Genomic DNA, 24,715 nt, shown 5'->3' with positions numbered 1-24,715 from the left:
ATGAATGTATATCTGTCTATAGTGTATATATATGAATCTCTATCATCTATCTATCTATAGTGTTATGTATATATACTGTATATATATGAATCTATATCTATCTGTATATAGTGTATATATATGAATCTATATAATGTATATGAATATCTATCTATCTATAGTGGTGTGTATATATACTGTATATATGAATCTATATCTGTCTATAGTGTATATATATGAATCTATATAATGTATATGAATCTCTATCTATCTATAGTGGTGTGTATATATACTGTATATATATCTGTCTATAGTGTATATATATGAATCTATATAATGTATATGAATCTCTATCTAGCTATAGTGGTGTGTCTATATACTGTATATATGAATCTATATCTATCTGTCTATAGTGTATATATATGAATCTATATAATGTATATGAATCTCTATCTATCTATAGTGGTGTGTATATATACTGTATATATGAATCTATCTGTATATAGTGTATATATAGGACTCTATATAATGTATATGAATCTCTGTCTATCATCTACCTATCCAGTGTGTGTGTATATATACTGTATATATGAATCTATATCTATCTGTATATAGTGTATACATATGAATCTATATAATGTATATGAAACTCTATCATCTGTCTATAGTGTTGTGTATATATACTGTATATATGAATCTATATCTGTCTATAGTGTATATATATGAATCTATATAATGTATATGAATCTCTATCTAGTGTTGTGTATATATATATATATACTGTATATATAAATCAATATCTATCTGTATATATTGTATATATATGAATCTATATAATGTATATGAATCTCTGTATTGTGTGTGTGTATATATATATATATATATATATATATATATACTGTTTATATGAATCTATATCTATCTGTGTATATATATATATATAATTTATTTCCATCATTTCTATCCCACCCTTCTCACCCGAAGGGACTCAATATTAATACATATATATATATATATATATATGAATCTATATAATAGATAAAGGCCTCCCATATGTTGAGTCCATACAACATATACATGAAAATATAAACCATATAAATATGAAAATATATATGTTAAATCATTGTGTAACTATATATATGTGTGTGTGTGTGAGAGAGAGAAAGTTCCTACTAACTGTGTGTGTGCATATATTTATAAAAATAAACATAAGAATGTATGAGCGAATGAATAGGTATGATTAGGGAAGCAGGACCTTTTCTACGCATGCGCTTTCGGCGAGCGGGGGGGGGGGAAAGAGGCGGAGGCAAGGGCGGGAAAGTCTTGCGCAGGCGCAGAGGCAGCCCCGCGCAGGCGCAGAAGGCAGGCAGGAAGAGTGGGCGGAAGTTTGGACACAGTAAATACATAGAGATGATATGTGCCAGTAAGTCTCTTCGGAAGCAGTTGCAAATGTTGTTGTTGTTGTTTATTGTTTATTATTCTTATTCTGAGGAGGAAGGAAAGGCAACTCAAAGAAAGGTTGAAAGGGCCTCATCCCTTGGGCCTTCCCAGGTCGTATTCTGAGGGAAGGAGGTAATTCGGTCTCTCAGAAGTCGCTTTTATTGTTTATTATTATTATTATTATTATTATTATTATTATTATTATTATTATTATTATTAGGAGAGCCTCTCAGAGAAATGTAAGGCACCTGAAGGCAGGGAAAGGAGCCTTATCAGTATTTATTTATTTGTTAGCGACATTTATATCCCGCCCTTCTGGGCGGTTTACAAGTATATATACATACAATATGTTATATTATACGACTATATTACAATATTATTAGTAATACTGCATGTAATATAAATACAGTAGAGTCTCACTTATCCAACATAAATGGGCCGGCAGAATGTTGGATAAGCGAATATGTTGAAATAATGAGGGATCAAGGAAAAGTCTATTAAACATCAAATTAGGTTATGATTTTACAAATTAAGCACCAAAACATCATGTTATACAACAAATTTGGCAGAAAAAGTACAGTAGAGTCTCACTTATCCAACATAAACAGGCCAGCAGAAGCTTGGATAAGCAAATATCTTGGATAATAAGGAGGGATTAAGAAAAAGCTAATTAAACATCGAATTAGGTTATGATTTTACAAATTAAGCACCAAAACATCATGTTATACAACAAATTTGACAGAAAAAGTACAGTAGAGTCTCACTTATCCAACATAAACGGGCTGGCAGAAGCTTGGATAAGTGAATATCTTGAACAGGGCCGTAGCCAGAAAAAAATTTCGGGAGGGGTTTTGAAAATTTGGGGGGGGGGGGGTTGAACCCCTAGCACACACCTCTCCCCGCTACAAACTTGTCAATATCTGCTTGAGATAGTGCCTGGAAGGACTCTTAATGTTTTGCGTCTCATAGACTTAGCATGGGGATTTGGTTAACCAGTTAAAATTCATGAGTAAACCAGTTTTTTTTTATAACCTGAAAAATTTCGGGGGGGGGGGGGGTTGAACCCCTAAAACCGCCCCCTCGCTACAGGCCTGATCTTGGATAATAAGGAGAGATTAAAGAAAAGCCTATTAAACATCAAATTAGGTTATGAATTTACAAATTAAGCACCAAAACATCATGTTATACAACAAATTTGTCAGAAAAAATAGTTCAATATGCAGTAATGCTATGTAGTAATTACTGTATTTGTGAATTAAGCACCAAAACATCACAATATATTGACAACATTGACTACAAAAACATTGACTACTAAAAGGCAGACTGCGTTGGATAATCCAGAACGTTGGATAAGCAAATGTTTGATAAGTGAGAATAATAATAATAATAATAAAACTTTATTTATACCCCTCCACCATCTCCCTGTGGGGACTTGGGGCGGCTCACAATGTTACAAATGTTGTATAAATACGAGTTGTATTAGACACCTCCAAGGTCATGTGGCCATAGGCATGACTGCATGGAGCGCTGTTACCTTCCCGCCGGAGCGGTACCTATTGATCTACTCACATTGGCATGTTTTCGAACTGCTAGGTTGGCAGGAGCTGGGGCTAACAGCGGGCGCTCATGCCGCTCACAGGGTTTTAATCAGACCTTTCGGTCTCCAGCTCAGTGCTTTAACTCACTTTGCCACTGGGGCTCCTTGTTAGGGTTGTTTACCGTTTATTATTATTATTATTATTATTATTAGGAAAACCTTTAATAATATTAATATTATTATTATTTAATATTATTATTAGTAAACCCTTGTTGTTTACTGCTTATTATTATTATTATTAGGAAAACCTCTTGGAGAAGGAAGAGATAGTTGAGGAGGGGACAAAGCACACTCTGCTGTAGTCTGTCCAGCCGGTTCCTGGAGAGAAGAGAAGGGGTGCTGACCCGCGGGTGCAGAGGCGCATGGGAAGGCAAGGTCAGGTGGGCGGCCTGGCCCTGGCCTTGCAGAAGGCGCATGGAGGGCTCCTCCGGCTGGTGTTGCTGCACCCCGCAAAGGGCCCGGCCAAGCCCCTGGCCTCGGAGGTGCTGACCCGCCACCTGCTGCAGCGGGGTTTGCCCCACTGGACCTCCTTTTGCGTCAAGTACAGTGCCGTGCACAATGACCAGTTTGGCCGCTCCCACTTCAACTGGGAGGTGAAGGGCGCCAACTACCACATCCTGCGCACTGGCTGCTTCCCCTTCATCAAGTACCACTGCTCCCGGGCCCCACGGCAGGACCTGGCCGCCCAGGACCGCTTCTTCACGGCCCTCAAGTTGATCAACCTGGGTGAGCGGGGCCTTTGGGGGGTTATTGCGCTCTTTCTGTGAGCGAGGAAAGCAAGCTCTTAAGTCTCTTAAGTGGGCTGGAACAGCACACACAGGCATACAGGAGAGTTTTTATTTCAGATCAGGAAAGATTTTATCTTGCAGTTCAGTGGCATGTAATATAAACAGCTCTGCGCAAAAATCACACACTCTCCTTCCCTTACTCTCAGCAAGTTCTCCAACGCAGATCGCTCTCTCCAGCGTCTGTCAATGATCAACACCAACACACAACAACACCAACACACTTACACCAACCAACCCACAACATGTCAGCAGTTTTACTTTTATCCAAAACCATGCCAATCAGGCATGGGCAAACTTCAGCCCTCCAGGTGTTTGGACTTCAATTCCCACAAATAGATAGATACAGTAGAGTCTCACTTATCCAAGCCTAGCTTATCCAAGCCTCTGGATTATCCAAACCATTTTTGTAGTCAATGTTTTCAATATATCATGATATTTTGGTGCTAAATTCGTAAATGCAGTAATTATAACATAACATTATTGCGTACTGAACTACTTTTTCTGTCAAATTTGTTGTATAACATGATGTTTTGGTGCTTAATATGTAAAATCATAACCTAATTTGATGTTTAATAGGCGTTTCCTTAATCCCTCCTCATTATCCAAGATATTCGCTTATCCAAGCTTCTGCCGGCCCGTTTAGCTTGGATAAGTGAGACTCTACTGTACTATATAAATCATTAAAATGCTACATAAATCGATGGTGAGATGCACTCTTAAAATACTGCATAAAATACTGTATGAATTGGCACTTCCATAGGTAGCAAAGGCTGTCCCTTCAAACACACAGGAATACACAACTAAAGCACTCCTGAGAGATGGCCATCCAACCTTTGCTTAAAAACCTTCAAGGAAGAATACAGTAGAGCCTCACTTATCCAACACTTGCTTATCTAACATTCTGGATTATCCAAGCCATTTTTGTAGTCAATGTTTTCAATATATCGTGATATTTTGGTGCTAAATTCATAAATACAGTAATTAAAACATAACATTACTGCGTATTGAACTACTTTTTCTGTCAAATTTGTTGTAAAACATGATGTTTTGGTGCATAATTTGTAAAATCATAACCTAATTTGATGTTTAATAGGCTTTTCCTTAATCCCTCCTTATTATCCAACATATTCGCTTATCCAACATTCTGCCAGCCCGTTTATGTTGGATAAGTGAGACTCTACTGTATTTGGGGTGCTGATTCAGAAAATTGCATTGGATAGACCACATCAGTCTATACCAGACAAGGGCTGTTAGGAATTGTGGGAGTTGGAGTCCAAAACACCTGGAGGGCCCAAGGTTGCCCGTGCCTGGTCTCGGTGCAGGGCTAAATCAAATGGGGTTTGCTTGGTTCTGATTTGTTTTGGTCATTTCCTTCTTTTCTCTTCTTCAAAAGGCATCCCAACTTTGTTGTATGGAATTGGCTCCTGGTTCCTTGCCAGAGTCACAGAGACGGTTCACACGCAGCATGGCCCGGTCACGATTTACTTCCTCAATAAAGAAGACGAAGGGGCCATGTACTAGACAGAGAGAGGCAGCGAGATCACACTGCCGTGGCTTATGACAGCTTGGGTTCTGCCACTTCAAAGTCCAGGTATCGGGATGGATGGATGTTTGCCATCTGCTCTTAGGAAAACATTTCCCCCTTCTTCCTTGGGTAGCATTTTGGTTTTCTTTGGGTCTGGTAAAGACATAGAAGGCACAATGGAGAAAGGACCCAACCTGGGACATCACTTGAATCTATTCTGGTCCCCAGAAATTTGTTCTAGCTCTTAAAGCTGATTTTATTTTTTTATATATATAATATATATATATATATTAGCCAGCAATATATTAGCCAGCAATATCATGTGTGAGAACAAACTACACATAATCAGTAGAGAAGAAGAAAAATATATATATAGTGCATGTTTCTTCTTCTCTACTGATTATGTGTGTAGTTTGTTCTCACACATGATATTGCTGGCTAATTTCTCTCATAGAATTTGAATGTTTGAAATACATTTGATTGTTTTAAGGCTACTGTTATGATAAACGGAGTTTCAGAGAATACGGATACATTTGTTTGCTGTGAGTTAACATTTTGGCAAAATGTTTTCTTCTCATTTGCTGCACTGAAAATAAATACTTTTATTCATTTTTAAAGAACAGGGCTATGACAAAAGTGTATGTAAATGTATCTTTTAAGAATGCATTTGTTTTGAATGTTGAACGTCTCCAATACAGGACCCAGAGAATATACAGGCTTTGTTTAAAAGCAGCCATAAACAAACCTGTAATCAAGGAAACAAAGAAGCAACTTGGTGTCTTTGGTGCTAAGGAATATTTTGAACACAAGTTAAATAAATAGTTTAGACAGTGGAGCAGACGGTGTGTTCCATTAAGTTTCATTAATAATAAAAGTGACTATTAGCATTTTGCTAGATTGGCTGGAACCGATTTCCCCAGCAGCAGGCAAAATTAAATAAGTGCAGCCCATAAGTTTAGAGTCAAATACTGCTCGTTCGTTGCTTCTGGTTTTGTCAATACTCTGCTGTTGGGCCTCAACACTGGGCTGATAAAACGTTTTTTAATTACCACACTATAAATACAGTTTTTCCTTGGGATTGCTTCTCCGGTCTCTGCAAATTATTTGATTTCTGATCATGGGGACTGCTGACTTTGCTTTACCTGCTTTGTGATAAGTGGAGGCAGCAGGGCTCCTGTCTATACCGTGATGGGCAACCCTCCTTGGAGAACCTCTTTGACAAACTGCTCTATCGATCCGCACAACGCAGTGCTTCTTGGAGCATTAACAGATACCTGATTGCTTGCTCAGTGTTCTCACCCGTGTAACAATTAAGCAAATGTAATATTTTTCTTTTATTACATGAAAATCAATGGACCTCTTGCACTCCTCAGGTTGATTGTGTTGGAAGATGAACTTGCAAGACAGCTGGGGTCGGGGGTCAGATATAATATCGTTTGCTGGGGACCCATTGAGGCCGGTCTGTGACCTGTTGCAGGGGCAGGAATTGTGTTGGAAGGCAAGTCCCAGCATCCCCTAGGAAGCATAGCCAATGCTGGGGAGAGTTTGGAGACATAGTCTAGTCTAATAAAGCCTTGAGGAATTCATAATCTCATCTCCTGGGAAGGCAATAGTATTCACAAAGTTCTCCCTGTGTAGATAATGTTGATTTTTGTGAAGAATAAGGGTGTGTTAGTGAAAACACTGTGGTGGTGGCACAGTGTGTTAAAGCGCTGAGCTGCTGAACTTGCAGACCAAAAGGTCCCAGGTTCAAATCCCAGGAGCGGAATGAGCGCCTGCTGCTAGCCCCAGCTCCTGCCAACCTAGCAGTTCGAAAACATGCAAATGTGAGTAGATCAATAGGTACCGCTCTGGCGGGAAGGTAACGGCGCTCCATGCAGTCATGCCAGTGGCCACATGGCCTTGGAGGTGTCTACGGACAACGCCGGCTCTTCGGCTTAGAAATGGAGATGAGCACCAACCCCCAGAGTCGGTCATGACTGGACTTAACATCAGGGGAAAACCTTTACCTTACCTAGTGAAAACAAATATTGTAAAGAAGGCATGGGCCAAATCACCTGGAGGAGGTCAAGGTTGGCCCATGTCTTCTGCAGAGACCTAGCATTTACTTGAATATAGGCTTTAGATCAGCATTTCTCAACATGGGGGTCAGGACCCCTGGGGGGGGGGGGTCGTGAAGAGGTGTCAGAGGGGTCGCCAAAGACCAGTATTTTTTGTTGGTCATGGGACTTCTCTGTGGGAAGTTTGGCCCAATTTATCGTTGATGGGGTTCAAAGGGCTCCTTGAACTATAAATCCCAGCAACTACAGCTCCCAAATGCCAAGGTCTATTTTCCCCAAACTCCCCCTGTGTTCACATTTGGGCATACTGAGTATTTCTGCCAAGTTTTGTCTAGATCCATCATTGCTTGAGTCCACAGTGCTCTCTGGATGTAGGTGAACTACAACTCCCAAACTCAAGGCCAATGCCCACCAAACCCTTCCAGTATTTTCTATTGGTCATGGGAGTTCTGTGTGTCAAGTTTGGTTCAGTTCCATCATTGGAGGAGCTCATAATGTTCTTTGATTGTAGGTGAACTATAAATCCCAGAAACTACAACTTCCAAATGACAAAATCAACCCCCCCCCAACCCCACCAGTCTTCATCCTGCATATCAAATATTTACATTACAATTCATAACAGGTGCAAAATGACAATTGTGAAGTAGCAACAAAAATAATTTTATGGTTGGGGGTCACCACAACATGAGGAACTCATATTAAGGGATTGCGGCATTAGGAAGATTGAGAACCACTGCTTTAGATCATTCCGGCCCTAAATTTTATACCCCTTAAAAGTACCACCATAGATTCACATACTTCACCCTCACAATTGTGTTTTTGGGGCGGCATTTTCAGGACTCCTGGAAGGATCTGGTAGAGGATGTGGCCATGGGTAAATGGAAAGACTATATCCATCGCTCTTAGTAACATGGGTCAGCTATGATTAATTCAAAACAGTTACTTCTTTTTACCTGGTGGTTGTAAAATATTTTACCGCTGAGCAAGATTCTACTTTGTTTTGTTTTGTTCTGTGTTGTTTGGGCCTCTGCTCCATGTAAGCCGCCCCGAGTCCCCACGGGGAGATGGTGGTGGGGTATAAATAAAGTTTTATTTTATTATTATTATTATTTATTACTTGTGATCTACAGGCCAGGACCTGCGGCAGTCCAGGACTGCCATCTGTTGAGGCCTTACGAAGGTGGAGGCATTACTTTTCATTCAACCCTCGTATATGCGTCTCTGAAATTAACTTTTGTGTTGCATGCAAGGGATGACCAGAATACACAATGACCCTTAAACTTTTAAGAAACGTGATCGGCTGCTCCGTTCTCCTCCGAAACCCAATACGAGTGGCCTTGTAGGTTTCCTTTAAGATCTCTTCCACCCGATACAAGGACGAAGCTCAAAGGAAGGGACGAGGGGCCTGACATTCTCAAGGCTGGGGACGCTGTTGTTAAGCACGAGGAAACAAATGCCGGTAAGTGAAACCTTAGTCTGGGCTCAGTGGATGGGCCTCTATCCGCCTCCTTTTCCCCGGCAACCCTTTTAAACAGTAATGACGAGTGGGAGCATCTTAACCCAAGCAAGTACTTAGCCTGACACCTTACCCAGGTCAATAGTCTAAAGTATCAGAGTTAAACTGTGTTACTGTAAATTAATGGAAAATGTAACTGCGCTTTGCTGAAAGATCAATGTCCAATAAAGGCCACACAATCAAATCTTGTTGCAATGATTGAGGTCCTTAATTGCCTTTCAAAGACAAGGTGGTAATCAACATAGGTTAAACTGATCCTTTTTACTAGTTCAATTACATGCTAATGGCGAGTGCCAAGGCAGGATCTTTAACTACTTTTATGAATTAAAATCTTAGGCGACTAATGAAAAATTACTCACGCGGCCCAATCAATAAAGAAAGTCTTCATTACGATACTTTGCTTTTAGACCTTTTGTGGCTTGACAAAGTTGGCCCACTTGAGATTTCCCAACAAGAAGAAACATTATTAATGGAAGCCTTGTTCCGCGGAGTATTGTTTGTTAATCCAAACGGCAGCAATTTGTTAAATGTTTGTGTATTTGTTTTAACGGCAATGCCTTGCATGCATTAATGCCTATTAATGACAGTATGTACTGATCTTAAGCATCAATGCTTGCATGAAGATTGAGTCCTGCCATCGCATGGGGATGCCTTTTAATTCCAGAACTAACTTATTTTTTTTTTTTAAAAAGAGCAAAACATGTACTGCATATATTAGGCTGTTGTTCCATTTCGGTATTTGGAAATGCACAAGGACTAATGAGCTGCAAACAGGATCATATTAACAAGTTTTTCAAAATAAAAAATGAAATAAAGTTAAAATGCAGCTAACATAACTGTTCATTCAATACTACAAGGATCGTTCAAACTTCTAAAAATAGTGAGACGAGATGTAGCAAAAACTGTCAAGGGATATAATGCAAAATCTAATACCAAGATCTCTGGAAAGACTATAACCATAATATAACCATAATCCAGGTTTATGATTCCACTACAAAGGAAGTCGAGAAAGAACATGTAGAGGCAGGCTTACAGCTGAATATTAAAAAAATTGATTTATATAACTAGATGATAAAGACATTATGTCAGAAGCAAATTGAGAATGTGGCTATAATGTACCATCTATATTTGAGTATAAGCCGACCCGAATATAAGCCGAGGCACCTAATTTTATCACGAGAAAACTGGGAAAAATTGACTCAAGTATAAGCCGAGAGCGGTAAATTTCAGAAATAAAAATAGAAACCAATAAAATTACATTAATCGAGGCATCGGTAGGTTAAATATTTTTGAATATTTACATAAAACTCTAAGATAAGACTGTCCAACTCTGATTAAATCATTATTCTCATTTTCTTCAATGTAAATGCCCTTATGTATCCTTTTAGTAATAATAGAGTAAAATAATAAATGTAATACTAACGATAACAATATCAGAGTGAAATAATAAATGTATTATTAATAATAAAAATAGAGTAAAATAAATGTAATATTAACAATAGTAATAGAGTAAAATAATAAAAGTAATAATAACAATAAAAATGGAGAAAAATTATAAATCTATCATATATACTCGAGTATAAGCCAGCCAGGACTCTCACTCGAGTATAAACCGAGAGGGGCTTTTTCAGTCCTAAAAAAGGGCTGAAAAACTAGGCTTATACTTGAGTATATACAGTATTTTAAAAAACACAAAGTTAAAAACTTGGCATTACGTTAAATTTCCTTTGACCTGAAGCTGGCCACTTGGAGTGAGTGCAGTGTGGACTCAGATAACCCAGTTCAAAGCAGGTATTGTGGGTTATCTTCCTTGATATTCTGCTTTGACCTGGATTATATGAGTCTACAATGCCATATAATCCAGGGCCCTTCCACACAGCCATATAACCCAGAATATCAAGGCAAAAAATACCACAATATCTGCTTTGAACTGGGTTATCTGAGTCCACACTGCCATATATTCCGGTTCAAAGTAGATAATGTGGGATTTTATTCCGTTTTCTGGAAGGGGCCCCAGTTCAAAGCAGATAATCCGGATTTTATATGGCAGTGTGGATGAGGCCATTAAGAGTTTTATGCCATTTATTATCTGCCTCTAGAAAAAATCTGAACAGGTCAGGAACCCTTTCATTTTGGTTCTTATATGTTGTTTGTATTACAAACAACTAACAATTTTCATTTCAACTTTACTTACTTGCACTGTGGAGCCGCCTGAAAAGTACTTGTGGTTGTAATAAAAATGGGGGAATTGATAAATATATGGAATAAGCCTGGTAAGGAACATCATCACAAAAGTTTGCCTTTTTCCATTATTACATGACTTAATTGTTTGCATCCTTTTAACCACAGTTTATGAAGCTCTGGGCAAGTTCATTACAAAAGTCTTCTTTCCGTAGAACTAATACTACTAATAATAACTGAACCCAACTGCAAGACGTGATATAAAGCTCTTGTTAACTGTTGCTTTCTTGCCGGGCAAAAGGTAAAAATTATGAACACTATAAAAATCAACGGGTCTTAGTTAACTCAAATACATAAATCTATTTGAGTTCGTCTTTGAAGAAATGACATTAAGATATGGTCATTATGTGCCTCGTGATTCATGGGTCTTGTTACATACATGCTTTGTAATGTATGAATAATTTAGTAAGAAAAATCACAATAATTTTGTTGTTACTCAAAAATTTATAGGCTGGCGAAAACAATTACAGAGCCCCCCCCCCCCCCCAAAGCCAGCGGAGGGCGGCTGAGGAACGAGAGCAGTGTTGCCCCCATTCGTACCTTTGTATTTTAAAAGAAAGGAGAAGATTTAAGCTGTTCTCTTTTAAGAGGAACAATCAAAGTTCTGCTCAGACAGTCATAGAGGTCATAGTGGGTTTTTCTAGCTCCAATGTGCATCCAATACCATGCTCATTGTTTCAGGCCCCAGCTACACTGCAATTATAATGCCGATTGAACCGCATTATATGCTCAGTGTAGACTCAGGCTGGATCCACACTGCCATATAATCCACATAATCTGCTCTGAATTGGATTATATGACTACACTGCGATATAATCCTGTTCAAAGCAGATAATCTTTGATAATCCAGCCTGCGCCACAGCTCGGGCTGTGGCGCAGGCTGGAGAGCAGCTGCAATGAATTACTGCAATGAATCACTCTGACCAGGAGGTCATGAGTTTGAGACCCGCTCAGAGCCATGTTAGTCTTGTCTTTGTTCTATGTTAAAAGGCATTGAATGATTGCCTTCAGGGTGAGAAGCGCGGAATATAAATGCTGTAAATAATAATAATAATAATAATAATTATAATCTGGATTTTATTTGGCAGTGTAGATGGGGCCTCATATAATCCAGTTCAATGCAGTTAAACTGCATGAAATGAGTCTACACCAGTGGTTCCCAACCTTTTTTTGACCAGGGACCACTTCGACCAGGGACCACTCTCCAACATTAGTACCAAAAGGGTTAGGAATCCATTTTAATGATAATAAAAATAATAAAACTTTATTTATACCCCGCCATCATTTCCCCACGGGGACTCGGAGCGGCTTACATATGGCAGAGGCCCAAACAACATAGGACAAAATATAGGCAACATAATACAAATCACACTATAAAAAGATAAAACAGTAATACAATGTATCAATTAAAACAAAAATACAGGATAAAAAATTGCATTTGAAACACATAAATGGTAAAATCGTAATAAATACAGGATAGATTATTAAAAACCCTCTGGGGCTGATTAATTAATGACTGTATCTCCAGCTTTAGATTTGTTAGATTTATTTGGGGTGCTGATTTAGAAAATTGCATTGGATAGACCACATCAGCTCTAGTTTCTGATACAGAACATATACCATCTAGTAGTTACCATCTGCTCACCCAAAGAAAACCATATTTAGTTCATGGGGACCACTTGTGGTCCATGGAACACAGGTTAGGAACCACTGGTCAACACTGACTATATAATGCAGTTCAATCTGCATTATAATGGCAGTGTAGATGGGGCCATATAGGTTTCTTTGCCCTTTTACCAAATGAGGCCCCTTCTACACATCCACATAACAACCAGATTATCTGGTTTGGGCTGGATTATATGGCAGTGTAGACTATGTGTGCCCATAGACCAGGCCGCAATAGACAAGGTGAAGGACAAACCTCATAATTGTACGAGGGTTGAATGAAAAGTAATGCCTCTACCTTCGTAACTCCTCAACAGATGGCAGTCCTGGTCTGCGGCAGGTCCTGGCTTGTTCAGTAGACTCTCCTCTACAGTTAGTTCCATTTGGCAGGAAGCCTTAGCATTGAACGGTTGTATTGCTAAAGTGGGAAGAATGGAACCCTGCGCAGACGGTCGGTCAATGTGACTTAAGCAATGTGCAGTCATTGAATTATTGACAGCAGAAGGTGTCACCCCAAAGGAGATTCATCAGAGAACGCAAGCTGTTTGTGGTGATTGTGTTGATGTGAGTCCTGTGCGTCATTGGACGAGTGAGTTTAAAAATGTTGAGGTGGGAACATCTGACTTGCGTGACAAACAAAGAGTTGGACGTCCTGTGACAGCAACCACCGAGTTTCACAAAAGGTTGACAGATTGATTCAGGATGATCGTTGTATCACTCAGAGAGAAATGTCAAGTATAATTGGCATTTCACAAGAAAATGTGGGTCACATTATTGCTTTGCTTGGCTCTCGGAAGATCTGTGCACGATGGGTCCTGTGAGACGCCAGTTGCGGAAACAGAGTGTTGACTTCTTCCGTGACAGCTTCAGAAAACTTGTTCATCGTTGGCAGAAATGTATCCAATTGTCTGATGATTATGTGGAAAGTGAATAGTGGTGGTTAAAGAGCACATTCTAAGGATTATTTCTGCGTTTGATTTATTAAAATATTCCCATCCAAACCCAAGTACTGAAGGTGGAGGCATTACTTTTCATTCAACCCTTGTATTCAACTTCATTCCACAAGAAGAGATCTGCCAGCTGGATTTGATCTAATTCATGGAAGTCTTTTAACTCCCCTCATTAAAATTCGAGCTAGTTTAGGGTGTGTGTCACCCCCTCCCCAAATTAATCTTTGAATGGCCATTAGTGGAGATAAATTATCTTCCTGTTCAATAACTTTATAATTTAAATGGATACAGAAGGAAACCTTAATAGTCTCATCTCGTGAATATTCCAGGAATAGCGGCTGTCCGCACGGACCTCCGTTCCATTGAAACGAACCGCTCGCGCCAAGTCCCCAAACGCCTCTCAATGAAGATTCATTTTCTATTAAGTTGTAAAGAATAGGCGATCAAATCATTGCATTCCTATGGCCGCACCGTTTCCGTCCCACCCACCCCCCTTTTCCACCATATTGGTTTTTTTCCCTATAGGGAAAACCAATTCAACTTGCCAAATTTGCATAAATATTAACAAAAGCTTTTTTCCCCTTCTAGCTGGCTATTCTTTGCTGCAGAGCCTTATCCCACTTTTTGCGGAGACAGCAGTAATCAAACTTCTACCTTTTAATATGTTTTAGGAGAGTCTTCGTTCCTTAGAACGTGGGGAAAAAGAGCAAAGCTTTGCCAAAAATAATAATAATAAAGAAACCCTTAAAAACCTTAAAACAATGGCTCTGACACTGAGTTCGATTGCATGCTCAAGATCACTTAATGTCAGAGTGTTTCCCCTTAAGACTTGTATTGATTAATTTATTCAAAGCCTGGTATCAGAGGAGCTGGGACACCCCATAAAGGTTAAACAGATGAGATGCATGCATTTCTCCCATGAAACACCCATTTGCCCTTTCAAACATGTCACTTGTATGTTTTAAGGCAAAAGGATGGTGGGCTCTGTCACTATCAGGCCAATTTCATCTTGCATTTGAGACCAGACCCCAAAGGAGCAGCTTCTCATTGCTTCTACTTCATTGCCTTCGAGTTGAATCAACTTATTATTACTATTTTTAGTTATTTATTTTATATTTATATTTATATTAACCTTTTTAGAACTGAAAAAGGCCCCCTCGGCTTATACTTGGGTGAGGGTCCTGGTTGGCTTATATTTGGGTCAGCTTATACTCGAGAATATATGGTATATTTATTATTTTTCTCTAATATTAGTGGTATTATTACATGTATAGTAGAGTCTCACTTATCCAACATTCGCATATCCAATGTTCTGGATTATCCAACGCATTTTTGTAGTCAATGTTTTCAATAAATATTGAAGGGCGGGGTAGAAATATCGGAAATAAATAAAATAAATAATACAAATATTTGAAAATCAAAACAGGATTAAATGTAAACGGGGAGAAGGGCGGGGTAGAAATATCGGAAATAAATAAAACAAATAATACAAATATTTGAAAATCAAAACAGGATTAAATGTAAACGGGGAGAAGGGCGGGGTAGAAATATCGGAAATAAATAAAATAAATAATACAAATATTTGAAAATCAAAACAGGATTAAATGTAAACGGGGAGAAGGGCGGGGTAGAAATATCGGAAATAAATAAAATAAATAATACAAATATTTGAAAATCAAAACAGGATTAAATGTAAACAGTATTTTTAAAAAAATTCCCGGCTAAATTATTTTTAATATTTTAAAAAATAATGTTATTTCTAGCACTCACTTTTTTGCTTAATACTCAAAAAGTCAAAAGCACGGTCCTGCGTGACTCACGCCCACTGTTTTTAGGATAGGAACAAGCGGAGGCCCTCCAGAGGCTTCGGACTACAACTCCCAGAAGCCCCAGCCAGCGTAAACGCTGGCTGGGGCTTCTGGGAGTTGTAGTCCGAAGCCTCTGGAGGGCCTCAGCTTGGGGCAGGCTTTGCAAGGCCACGAAGGCCTTTTGTGAGGGAAGGCGAAGAAGGCCGGCCTCCTTCCTTCCTTCCTTCCTGCTCCGAGGCCGCCATGTGAGGAGGAGGAGGACGGGGAAAAGGCTGCCTCCTTCCTCTCCTGCTTCCCGGGCCGGGGATGCTCCTCCTGCCGGCCATGGAGCCCCCTTCCTCCTCCTCCTCCTCCTCCGCGGCCTCCACATCCCCGGCCTCGCTTGTCATCCGCATCCGGATCCCAGACGAGGGCGGCGGCGCCGTGGACTGGAGCGTCCAGCCCGCCCCGCAGCTTCTCTTCAGGGACGTCCTGGTGAGGGAGGCAGGCCGGCCTTGGCGGGGAAGAAATGTGGGGAAGGGTCGGGGCCTGGTTGTGGGGCAAAGACTGAGAGGAATTTGGGGAGAGGTTTGGGTGAAGTTTATTCATTTATTATTTACTAGCTGTGCCCGGCCACGCGTTGCTGTGGCAAAGTGGTGGTGGTATTGGTTAAAAATTGTTGTGTAATTTTTGTTAGACGTTATTTGTATTTTTTTAAATTAATTTTATTGTAAGTATTTTTTTATTTATTATATTTTATTATTTTCTTGTATTATTTTTAGTTATTTTCTGTTATTATAGTATTTTATTGTATTAATTTTTTAGTGTTTTTTATTATTTTTTATTGGGTTGCTAGGAGACCAAGTTGGAGGAGCTTAGCCTTCTAACTGGCAGCAATTGGATAAAAGCAATTATTCCTCTCTCTCTAATTAGGACTTTATTTTTCTTTTCTTTTTGTTGTATCAACCTAGAGGCGTGGATGATGGGTTGTGTTGTCAAATTTCGAGGTTGGGGGGCCTGTAGTTTTGTTGTTTTGTGGGACGCCGTGATGCCATCACTCTTTTATATATATAGATTTATTTACTACATTTATATCTCGCCCTTCTCACCCCGAAGGGGACTCAGAGCGGCTTACAAATTAAATTTACATACAATATTATATTATTAGCATAGCACAATACAGGCAATAAATTACCATATTGTACTCTATCTATGTATTGTAATATTATTAATAATATTGCATGGAATATATAATTTATAATTAATATTATTATACAGTAGAGTCTCACTTATCCAAGCCTTGCTTATCCAAGCTTCTGGATAATCCAAGCCATTTTTGCAGTCAATGTTTTCAATACATCGTGATATTTTGGTGCTGAATTCGTAAATACGGTAATTACAACATAGCATTACTGCACATTGAACTACTTTTTCTGTCAAATTTGTTGTATAACATGATGTTTTGGTTCTTAATTTGTAAAATCATAACCTAATTTGATGTTTAATAGGCTTTTCCTTAATCCCTCCTTATTATCCAACATATTCGCTTATCCAAGCTTCTTCTGGCTCGTTTAGCTTGGATTAGTGAGACTCTACTGTATTGTATTATTAGTATTATATTGTATTACAAAATAATATTATTAATATTATGTGCAGATACAATATATTATAATAATATATATTATTGTAAATTATATATTGTTTTGGAGCCTTTGGGGGCCTGGAGCCTCTGCCTTTTGGGGTCCCTCTGGCAGCCCCCCAACCTCATTGTCTTGTGTGCAATTATTATTATTATTATTATTTATTTACTACATTTATATCCCGCCCTTCTCACCCCGAAGGGAACTCAGCGGCTTACAAATTAAATTTACATACAATATTATATCATTAGCATAGCACAATACTGGTAATAAATTACCATATTGTACTATATCTATATATTGTAATATTATTAATAATATTACATGGAATATATAATTTATAATTAATATTATTATATTGTATAATTAGTATTATATTGTATTACAAAATAATATTATTAATGTTATGTGCATATACAATATATAATAATAATATATATTATTGTAAATTATGTATTGTTTTGGAGCCTTTGGGGGCCTGGAGCCTGTGCCTTTTGGGGTCCCTTTGGCAGCCCCCCAACCTCATTGTCTTGTGTGCATTTATTATTATTATTTATTTAATACATTTATATCCCGCCCTTCTCACCCCAAAGGGGACTCAGAGCGGCTTACAAATTAAATTTACATACAATATTATATTATTAGCATAGTACAATATTGGCAATAAATTACCATATTGTACTATATCTATATATTATAATATTATTAATAATATTACATGTAATATATAAAATATAACTGTTTTATCTCCTTGTTTTTAACATGTGATGTATGTATTGATTGTATGACTGCTTTTCATGTTTGATTGTACAATGTGTAAAATGTGTAATTTGTCACTGTTTTTATTATTGTTGTGAGCCGCCCCAAGTCCCCTCGGAGAAGATGGGGCGGGATATAAGAATAAATTTATTATTATTATTATTATTATTATTATTATATTAATAACAACATAAACGTGCCAGCAGAACGTTGGATAAGCGAATATGTTGGATAATGAGGCATTAAGGAAAAGCCTATTAAACATCAAATTATTATTTATTATTTATTTACAGTATTTATATTCCGCCCTTATCACTCTGAAGGGGACTCAGGGCGGATCACATCACACATATAAGGCAAACATTCAAAGCCTTGACATAGAACAAAGACAGAAAACAAACGCAGGCTCCAAGCTGGCCTCAAACTCATGACCTCTTGATCAGAGTGATTGGTCTCAGCTGGCTGCAGCTGGCTTGTGCCACAGCCCGGGCTGTGGTTATGATTTTACAAATTAAGCACCAAAACATCATGTTATACAACAAATATGACAGAAAAAGTAGTTCAATACACAGTAATGTTATGTAGTAATTATTGTGTTTACGAATTTAGCACCAAAATATCACGATATATTGAAAACATTGACTGCAAAAATGCATTGGATGATCCAGAACATGGATAAGTGAGACTCTATTATTATTATTTATTTACTACATTTATATTATTTATATATTATATATTACATGTAATATTATTAATAATATTACAATATATAGATATAGTACAATATGGTAATTTATTGCCAGTATTATTTGTTTATTTATTTATTTATTTGCTACATTTATATCCCGCCCTTCTCACCCCGAAGGGGACTTAGAGCGGCCTACATATTAAATTTACATACAATATTATATTATAAGCATAGCACAATACTTCATAATATTATATTGTACAGTAGTCTCTCACTTATCCAAGCCTCGCTTATCCAAGCCTCTGGATTATCCAAGCCATTTTTGTAGCCAATGTTTTCAATGCAGTACAGATTCTACTGTATATTGTAATACGATATAATACTAATAATACAATATAATAATATTAATTATATATTATATTTTACATGTAATATTATTAATAATATTACAATATATTGATACAGTACAATATAGTAATTTATTACCAGTATTGCACTATGGTAATAATATAATATTGTATGTAAATTTAATTTGTAAGCCGCTCTGAGTCCCCTTGGGGGTGAGAAGGGCGGCATATAAATGTAGCAAATAAATAAATAAATGATACTGGCAATAAATTACCATATTGTTTATATATATATATATATATATATATATATATATATATATATATATATATATATATTATTAATAATATTACATGTAATATATAATATATAATTAATATTATTACATTAATAATATTAATTATAATATTAATACTATGTTAATTATATTAATATTATATTAGTTATATTAATTATATTGCATCTGAGTGAGAAGCCCACAAGGAAGATGCTCTTCCTTGTTTACCCCTTACCAAATAGTAGCAACATTGTATTGGGATTATTGTTATGGTTAGCACAGCCTTGGCCTCCTTTTTTCCAGGAATCCAAAATAGCCCATTGAGGTGACTGCGAGAGTGACACCTTTGCTGTCTTTGGGCCCAGTGGACGCAACCTTGGTTTCCTACACAAAATTAGTTTCCATATTGTGTATAAAATGACCTCCGGGTGATATGTGTGAGGTGCGCATGGAACATCCATGACTTGGGTCTCAGCTCCAAGATACCTCATAATGTAGATATAAGTACTCAAAAAACCCTAAAAAGTCCCAAACACTTCTGGCCTTCATTTTGGGTAACGAAGTCTTGACCTGTGCTATTATTCGCTATATCATATTATTATTATTATTATTATTATTAGTAGTAGTAGTAGTAGTAGTAGTAGTAGTAGTGATGTCAGTAATATGATTTTTGTGGAATTATTACATCATTATCTTATTATTTTTAGTAGTTGTAGTATCAGTAGTATCGTGATTTGTGTGGAATTATTTCATCATTATATTATTATTGTTATTAGTGATTAGTGATTTGTGTGGAATTATTTCACCATTATCATCATCTTGATACTATTGTTGTTGTTATTAGTAGTAGTAGTAGTAGTAGTAGTATGATTTGTGTGGAATTATTTTATCATTATTTTATTATTATTAGTGGTAGTAGTATCAGTATTATGATTTGTGTGGAATTATTTCATCATTATCTTGTTATTATTAGTAGTATCAGTTCGATTTGTGTGGAATTATTTCATCATTTTCATATTGTTGTTATTATTCATATCAGTAGAATCATGATTTGTGTGAGATTATTTCATCATCATTATTATAATTATCATTATTGTATTGTTGTTATTATTTTTATTTAAATTATTCTGTCAATGTTATAACATGGTGAGTCTCTCTTGTCCGAAAAAATATTGGGACCAGCTTTTGGAATCCCTTGTAATGTTGTCTAGATATCTTTGAGATGGGACCCAAGTCTAAACATGACATTCATTTATACTTCATACGCACCTTACACACCTAGCCTGAGTGTAATAGCAATTTTGGAATGTGGAATGCTCCAAATTTCAGAATTCCTAATGTTCAGCTTGTAGTAATATTTGTGTGATTTTTTTCATCAATATCACCCTTTTATTATTGTTGTGTAGATTTATTCTGCATATGATTTGAAGGCTGAAGATCATAGAACCATGGTGTTGGACGAGGCCATGGGTGCAACTTTGGCTGTGATTCTACAGTATTATACTACAAATGGTGTCATTTGGATTAGTAACTGTGCTTCTCTGTTTGTGCTTCAAGAAGGCTGGTCAGGAGTTGACTTCTTGCAATTTCATTGTATATTTAGGAGTTTGTGTTGTTAGGACATAAAACCATAGGACTTACGTGGAGGCAACTTCTGTTCCGTTCAGTGAGGCTTCCTTCTAAGTAGATACGTGCGGGACTAGGCTGTTCACATGCTTTAATTAACCCTTAATGATTTGTACACAAGGCCTGCTTCCCCAAGAGGGACTTCGGGGTCAGTGTGTTAAGATCCTGGTTCACAGGGTCCTGCAGATGAGGCAAATGTGTTGGGAAGAGGAAGTATTTGTTGCTGTCGTTTGCAAAACAACAGCACGTCTGTTGCCCCAGATTATTTTCTAGCAATTTCTGGCAGCCTTGATCTGTGGCATCTAAAATATGGAAGTAGCATGTTCCTCCTTAAAGATCTGAAGTCTGGACAAGACAGTACAACCCTAATATCCACGGGATTGGTATCCATGGTTTCAAATATACATGTTACTTTGCAGTAAAACAAACAAAAACAATGCACACTCCCCAAAGCATGCAATCTGAATGATCTTCTAGATCCTTCGACCTAACTCTGTGGTTTTTTGGTTCCTTTGTTTCATTAGAGTTTGTAGTTTCATGTATCTACACAAAGTTCAGGTCCATATATTATAACCCATGAATATGGGATTTGTAGTGTTGTTCTGTAGGCATTTTCTTGGGCTGGGTTGTTGTATGTCTTTTGGGCTGTGTGGCCATGTTCCAGAAGTATTCTCTCCTGACGTTTTGCCCACATCTATGGCAGGCATCTTCAGAGGCTGTGAGGCATGGATAAACTAGGCAAGGAAAGGAAAAGATATATATATCTGTGGAGAGTCCAGGCTGTGGCAAGAGTCCTTTGTCACTGGGAAGCCAGCATTAATGTTTCAGTTAATCACCCTAATTAGCATTGGAAAGGTTTTGTCTCTTGCCTGGGGGGCATCCTTTGTTCAGTCATTAGCCGTCCTTGGAGCTCTGCCTGCAGAGTGTTGGTTCCCATCTACTGTTTTGATTTTAGAGTTTTTTAATACTGGTAGCCAGATTTTGTTCATTTTCATGGTTTCCTCCTTTCTGTTGAAGTTGTCCACATGCTTGTGGATTTCAGTGGCTTCTCTGTGTAGTCTGACATGTTAGTTGTTGAAGTGGTCCAGCATTTCTGTGTTCTCAAATAATATACAGTGTCCATTTTCTTGGGCTATCCCAAGGACACCAGAGTGGGACTCTATGGTATCCATGGGCCAGGTTTTGATATTATCCGTAGTTTTGCAGGTTCAAGAGTGTATCCCCAGCAGATATGGGAATTGTACTGTAATTCACTTCATCATATGCAAGAAGTGGATGGTGAAGAGAGTTCATGTACGGGCTGAAGACGCCACAGCATCTAAGTTGCTTCAATCCACTGTAATCGATAATATTGAGGTATGAAGACCTTCCATGGTGAAATGTTTCAGCCTGTAGTAGAAGGGAAATGTATCAGGTTTTCAGCTGCAGCAAGTAGTTCAGTAGAATATCTAGCTAGGATTTTGAGAGTAGTGATTTTAAGTCCCTCTTCTCCATAATCTTGGCTCTTTTCAGTGGGAGAAGGCCATGAGCAAAGATGGAGTGGTCTCAGTTTACCCTTCACCATCTTCTCTTCCAGGCATGAGAGAAGAATTACGGTAGTCCATATCCCACTAGAAGCTGAATATGAATAATTCTGTGCAAAATAAGAGTTGGATAACTAATTTCCCTTTTTTTTAATAGGACGTGATCAGTCAAGTTCTCCCCGATGCAACGACTACAGCGTTTGAATGTGAGTATGGCTTGCCTGGAACTGGGTTGGTGGTCTGTACTTGCATTATTTATTTTTTTAAAAAGTGACAGCTACATACTGTGTATGTTCAGAAATGTTACAGTTAAATATTTATACGTGGATGCAAGTTTAATGACGATCCCAAGCTAAGTAATATTTTATTATTTAATCACATCTTGAAAGCGCATATTTCTACAATATAGCTTTAATTACCAGCATGACCTTACCGTGGTCTTCGTACACATTGCAATTATATTGCTCAAATTAAATGAAAAGTATAAAGTACCTGGAGGCTTTGCAGGCTGAGATTTTAATTTTCAGACTCCCCCCCCCCCCCCCTGCGTTATTAAGAACAGAAATCAGTGGCTAGCTCTTCGAAGAGGATCTGGGGGTGCATCTACATGACAAATGAATGCAGTTTGACTCTCCTTGAACTGCCACGGCTCAAGGCTATGGAATCCTGGGAGTTGTAATTTGGCAAGGCTTTTTAGCCTTCTCTTCCAAAGAATTCTGGTGCCTCACCAAACTACAACTTCCATAATTGCATAGCATTGAGCCATGACAATTCAAGTGGTGTCCTGCCTGGAAAATATAGATTTCCGTGCTGCTTTTTTACATCCGCCGGTGTGCTCTTGCCTTTAGTATGTCATTTTTCCCACCAGCGTGACAACAGTTTCCCCTGCCATTTAAGTGGCACCAAAGACATGCTAATATACATTGATGCTGCTTGGTTTCTGGGTTATGTTCTCCAAAAATCGGCTTGTTTCAACGTATTCTCAGCTGCTTGATGGCCTTCTTGGGGGCAGATAATGGCCCTCCGCAGCAGTTCCGGCTCCTGTTTGCTCCGTTATTGTTTCCTCCGGTGGATCTTGTGCGGCTGCCTGTACCTGGGGCCGTGTTCTCCTTGCCTTTGGACCTTGATGGGTCTTCCGCCATTGCACGCCATGTTGCTGCAAATAAAACGGCTCACAACATATGGCTTGTTATGGTCCTTTTATCCCAAACCGCTTTGCGTGCGCGTGACACACTGCGCCTTTTGCAGAGATTGCTCTGTAATATTTTTGGCAGCCATCTGCTGCGCTCTCTTTCGTGTCTTGTAGCATCAGTAAAATCCCAGGCTCTGTTTTAATTCTACGTTTGGTTCTTTAATGGGTGGGAATATCCTGAGGCCTGTGCTTTAGACCTTCTGAACCTCTGTGCTGTGTTGAATTGGGGATGGAGGTTGTGTGCGCGTGCACGCTTATTTCTCAAGTGGAGTGGAAAGAACCTTCTTACTTAATCTGAGAAATACAGTACCTGGCAGAGGCTTGCCTGCAAAACTAAAGAACAAATTATGCTCATTTGTTTTAGACAAGCTTCTTTTAATACCCATCCACCGTCTGCCTTGTGCAGAAGTGTTTTATACTGTAAGAAAAAGGAAGAATTTAAACCTGAAGGTGCATCGACACTGTAGAATGAATGCAGTTTAGCACCGTTTTGACTGCCAGGGCTGAATGCTGTTCTGTAACTGTAACAAACAACATTGACGTTAACCTTGATTGGCAAGAGCTGCATTCTTATCCCTCTGTCTTATTCTGTCCATGCTTTAAATTCCTTCCAGTTCTGTTTAGGATATGTTTTGAGGATAACTCTCAACTTCAGGTCCGTCTTTTTCTTCTTGCAGATGAAGATGAGGACGGCGATCGGATCACGGTTCGAAGTGATGAAGAAATGAAAGCGATGCTCTCCTATGTAGGTATTCTAACACAGTGAGTGAAATGTCTGGCATAAAGGCTCACATTTATCCTGCATAAGAGATTTTGAATCAAATTGGAGACATTTACAAAACATGTGACAAATTCAATGTGACACTTGCAGGACTTTCTGGTAACTTCCGATCAACTCTTAAGCCTTCCGCCTCCTTTCTTTTTCTCAAGCATCAGAACTAGTCTTGTTGTTTTGGTACAATGCCATGATCTTGCATGAAAGTTTGAAGTGCTCTCCTTCCCCCCTTTTCTTTTAGAGAAAAAGTGAATACACTTACTGATCATATCATGAGCATTAAGAGTAATGCGCCCTAATGACTTTTGCATTAGATATAGTGCACGCTAAATGGACTAT

At 38.2% G+C, this 24,715-nt stretch overlaps 2 protein-coding genes across 5 annotated transcripts in view; both read left to right on the top strand.

Annotated features, from left to right (window-relative positions):
- Positions 1–1,272: 1,272 nt before the first annotated feature.
- On the top strand, positions 1,273–24,346 carry cunh15orf61 (chromosome unknown C15orf61 homolog). Of its 3 annotated transcripts, XR_010000886.1 has the most exons (5): positions 1,273–1,402; positions 3,259–3,742; positions 5,198–5,395; positions 22,567–22,615; positions 24,279–24,346. XR_010000886.1 is itself a non-coding variant. In XM_008120429.3 (3 exons), exons 2-3 carry the CDS (start codon positions 3,379–3,381, stop codon positions 5,323–5,325), a joined length of 492 nt encoding a protein of 163 aa, XP_008118636.2. In that variant the 5' UTR covers positions 1,273–1,402; positions 3,259–3,378; the 3' UTR covers positions 5,326–5,578. The 3 variants fall into 3 exon arrangements, 2 of the variants coding, with proteins under 2 accessions (XP_008118636.2, XP_008118635.2); XM_008120429.3 differs by lacking the exons at positions 22,567–22,615; positions 24,279–24,346 and having other exon boundaries at positions 5,198–5,578; XM_008120428.3 differs by lacking the exons at positions 1,273–1,402; positions 22,567–22,615; positions 24,279–24,346 and adding an exon at positions 1,409–1,551 and having other exon boundaries at positions 5,198–5,578.
- Positions 15,687–24,715, top strand: part of map2k5 (mitogen-activated protein kinase kinase 5) — a 154,082-nt gene continuing 145,053 nt past the window's right edge. Inside the window, exons 1-3 of one of the 2 annotated variants that reach the window (XM_062963086.1) lie at positions 15,687–16,043; positions 22,567–22,615; positions 24,279–24,346. In XM_062963086.1, coding sequence (XP_062819156.1) covers positions 15,876–16,043; positions 22,567–22,615; positions 24,279–24,346 — 285 coding nt within the window. In that variant the 5' untranslated portion in view covers positions 15,687–15,875. The remainder of the gene's footprint in view (positions 16,044–22,566; positions 22,616–24,278; positions 24,347–24,715) is intronic. The other variant, XM_062963085.1, reaches the window with a different exon arrangement.

This window comes from Anolis carolinensis, unplaced genomic scaffold, assembly GCF_035594765.1.
Source record: "Anolis carolinensis isolate JA03-04 unplaced genomic scaffold, rAnoCar3.1.pri scaffold_11, whole genome shotgun sequence".
NCBI classification, from domain to species: domain Eukaryota; kingdom Metazoa; phylum Chordata; class Lepidosauria; order Squamata; family Dactyloidae; genus Anolis; species Anolis carolinensis.
Note: the sequence above shows the minus strand (reverse complement) of the source record. Positions and strands in the feature narration are given on the sequence as shown.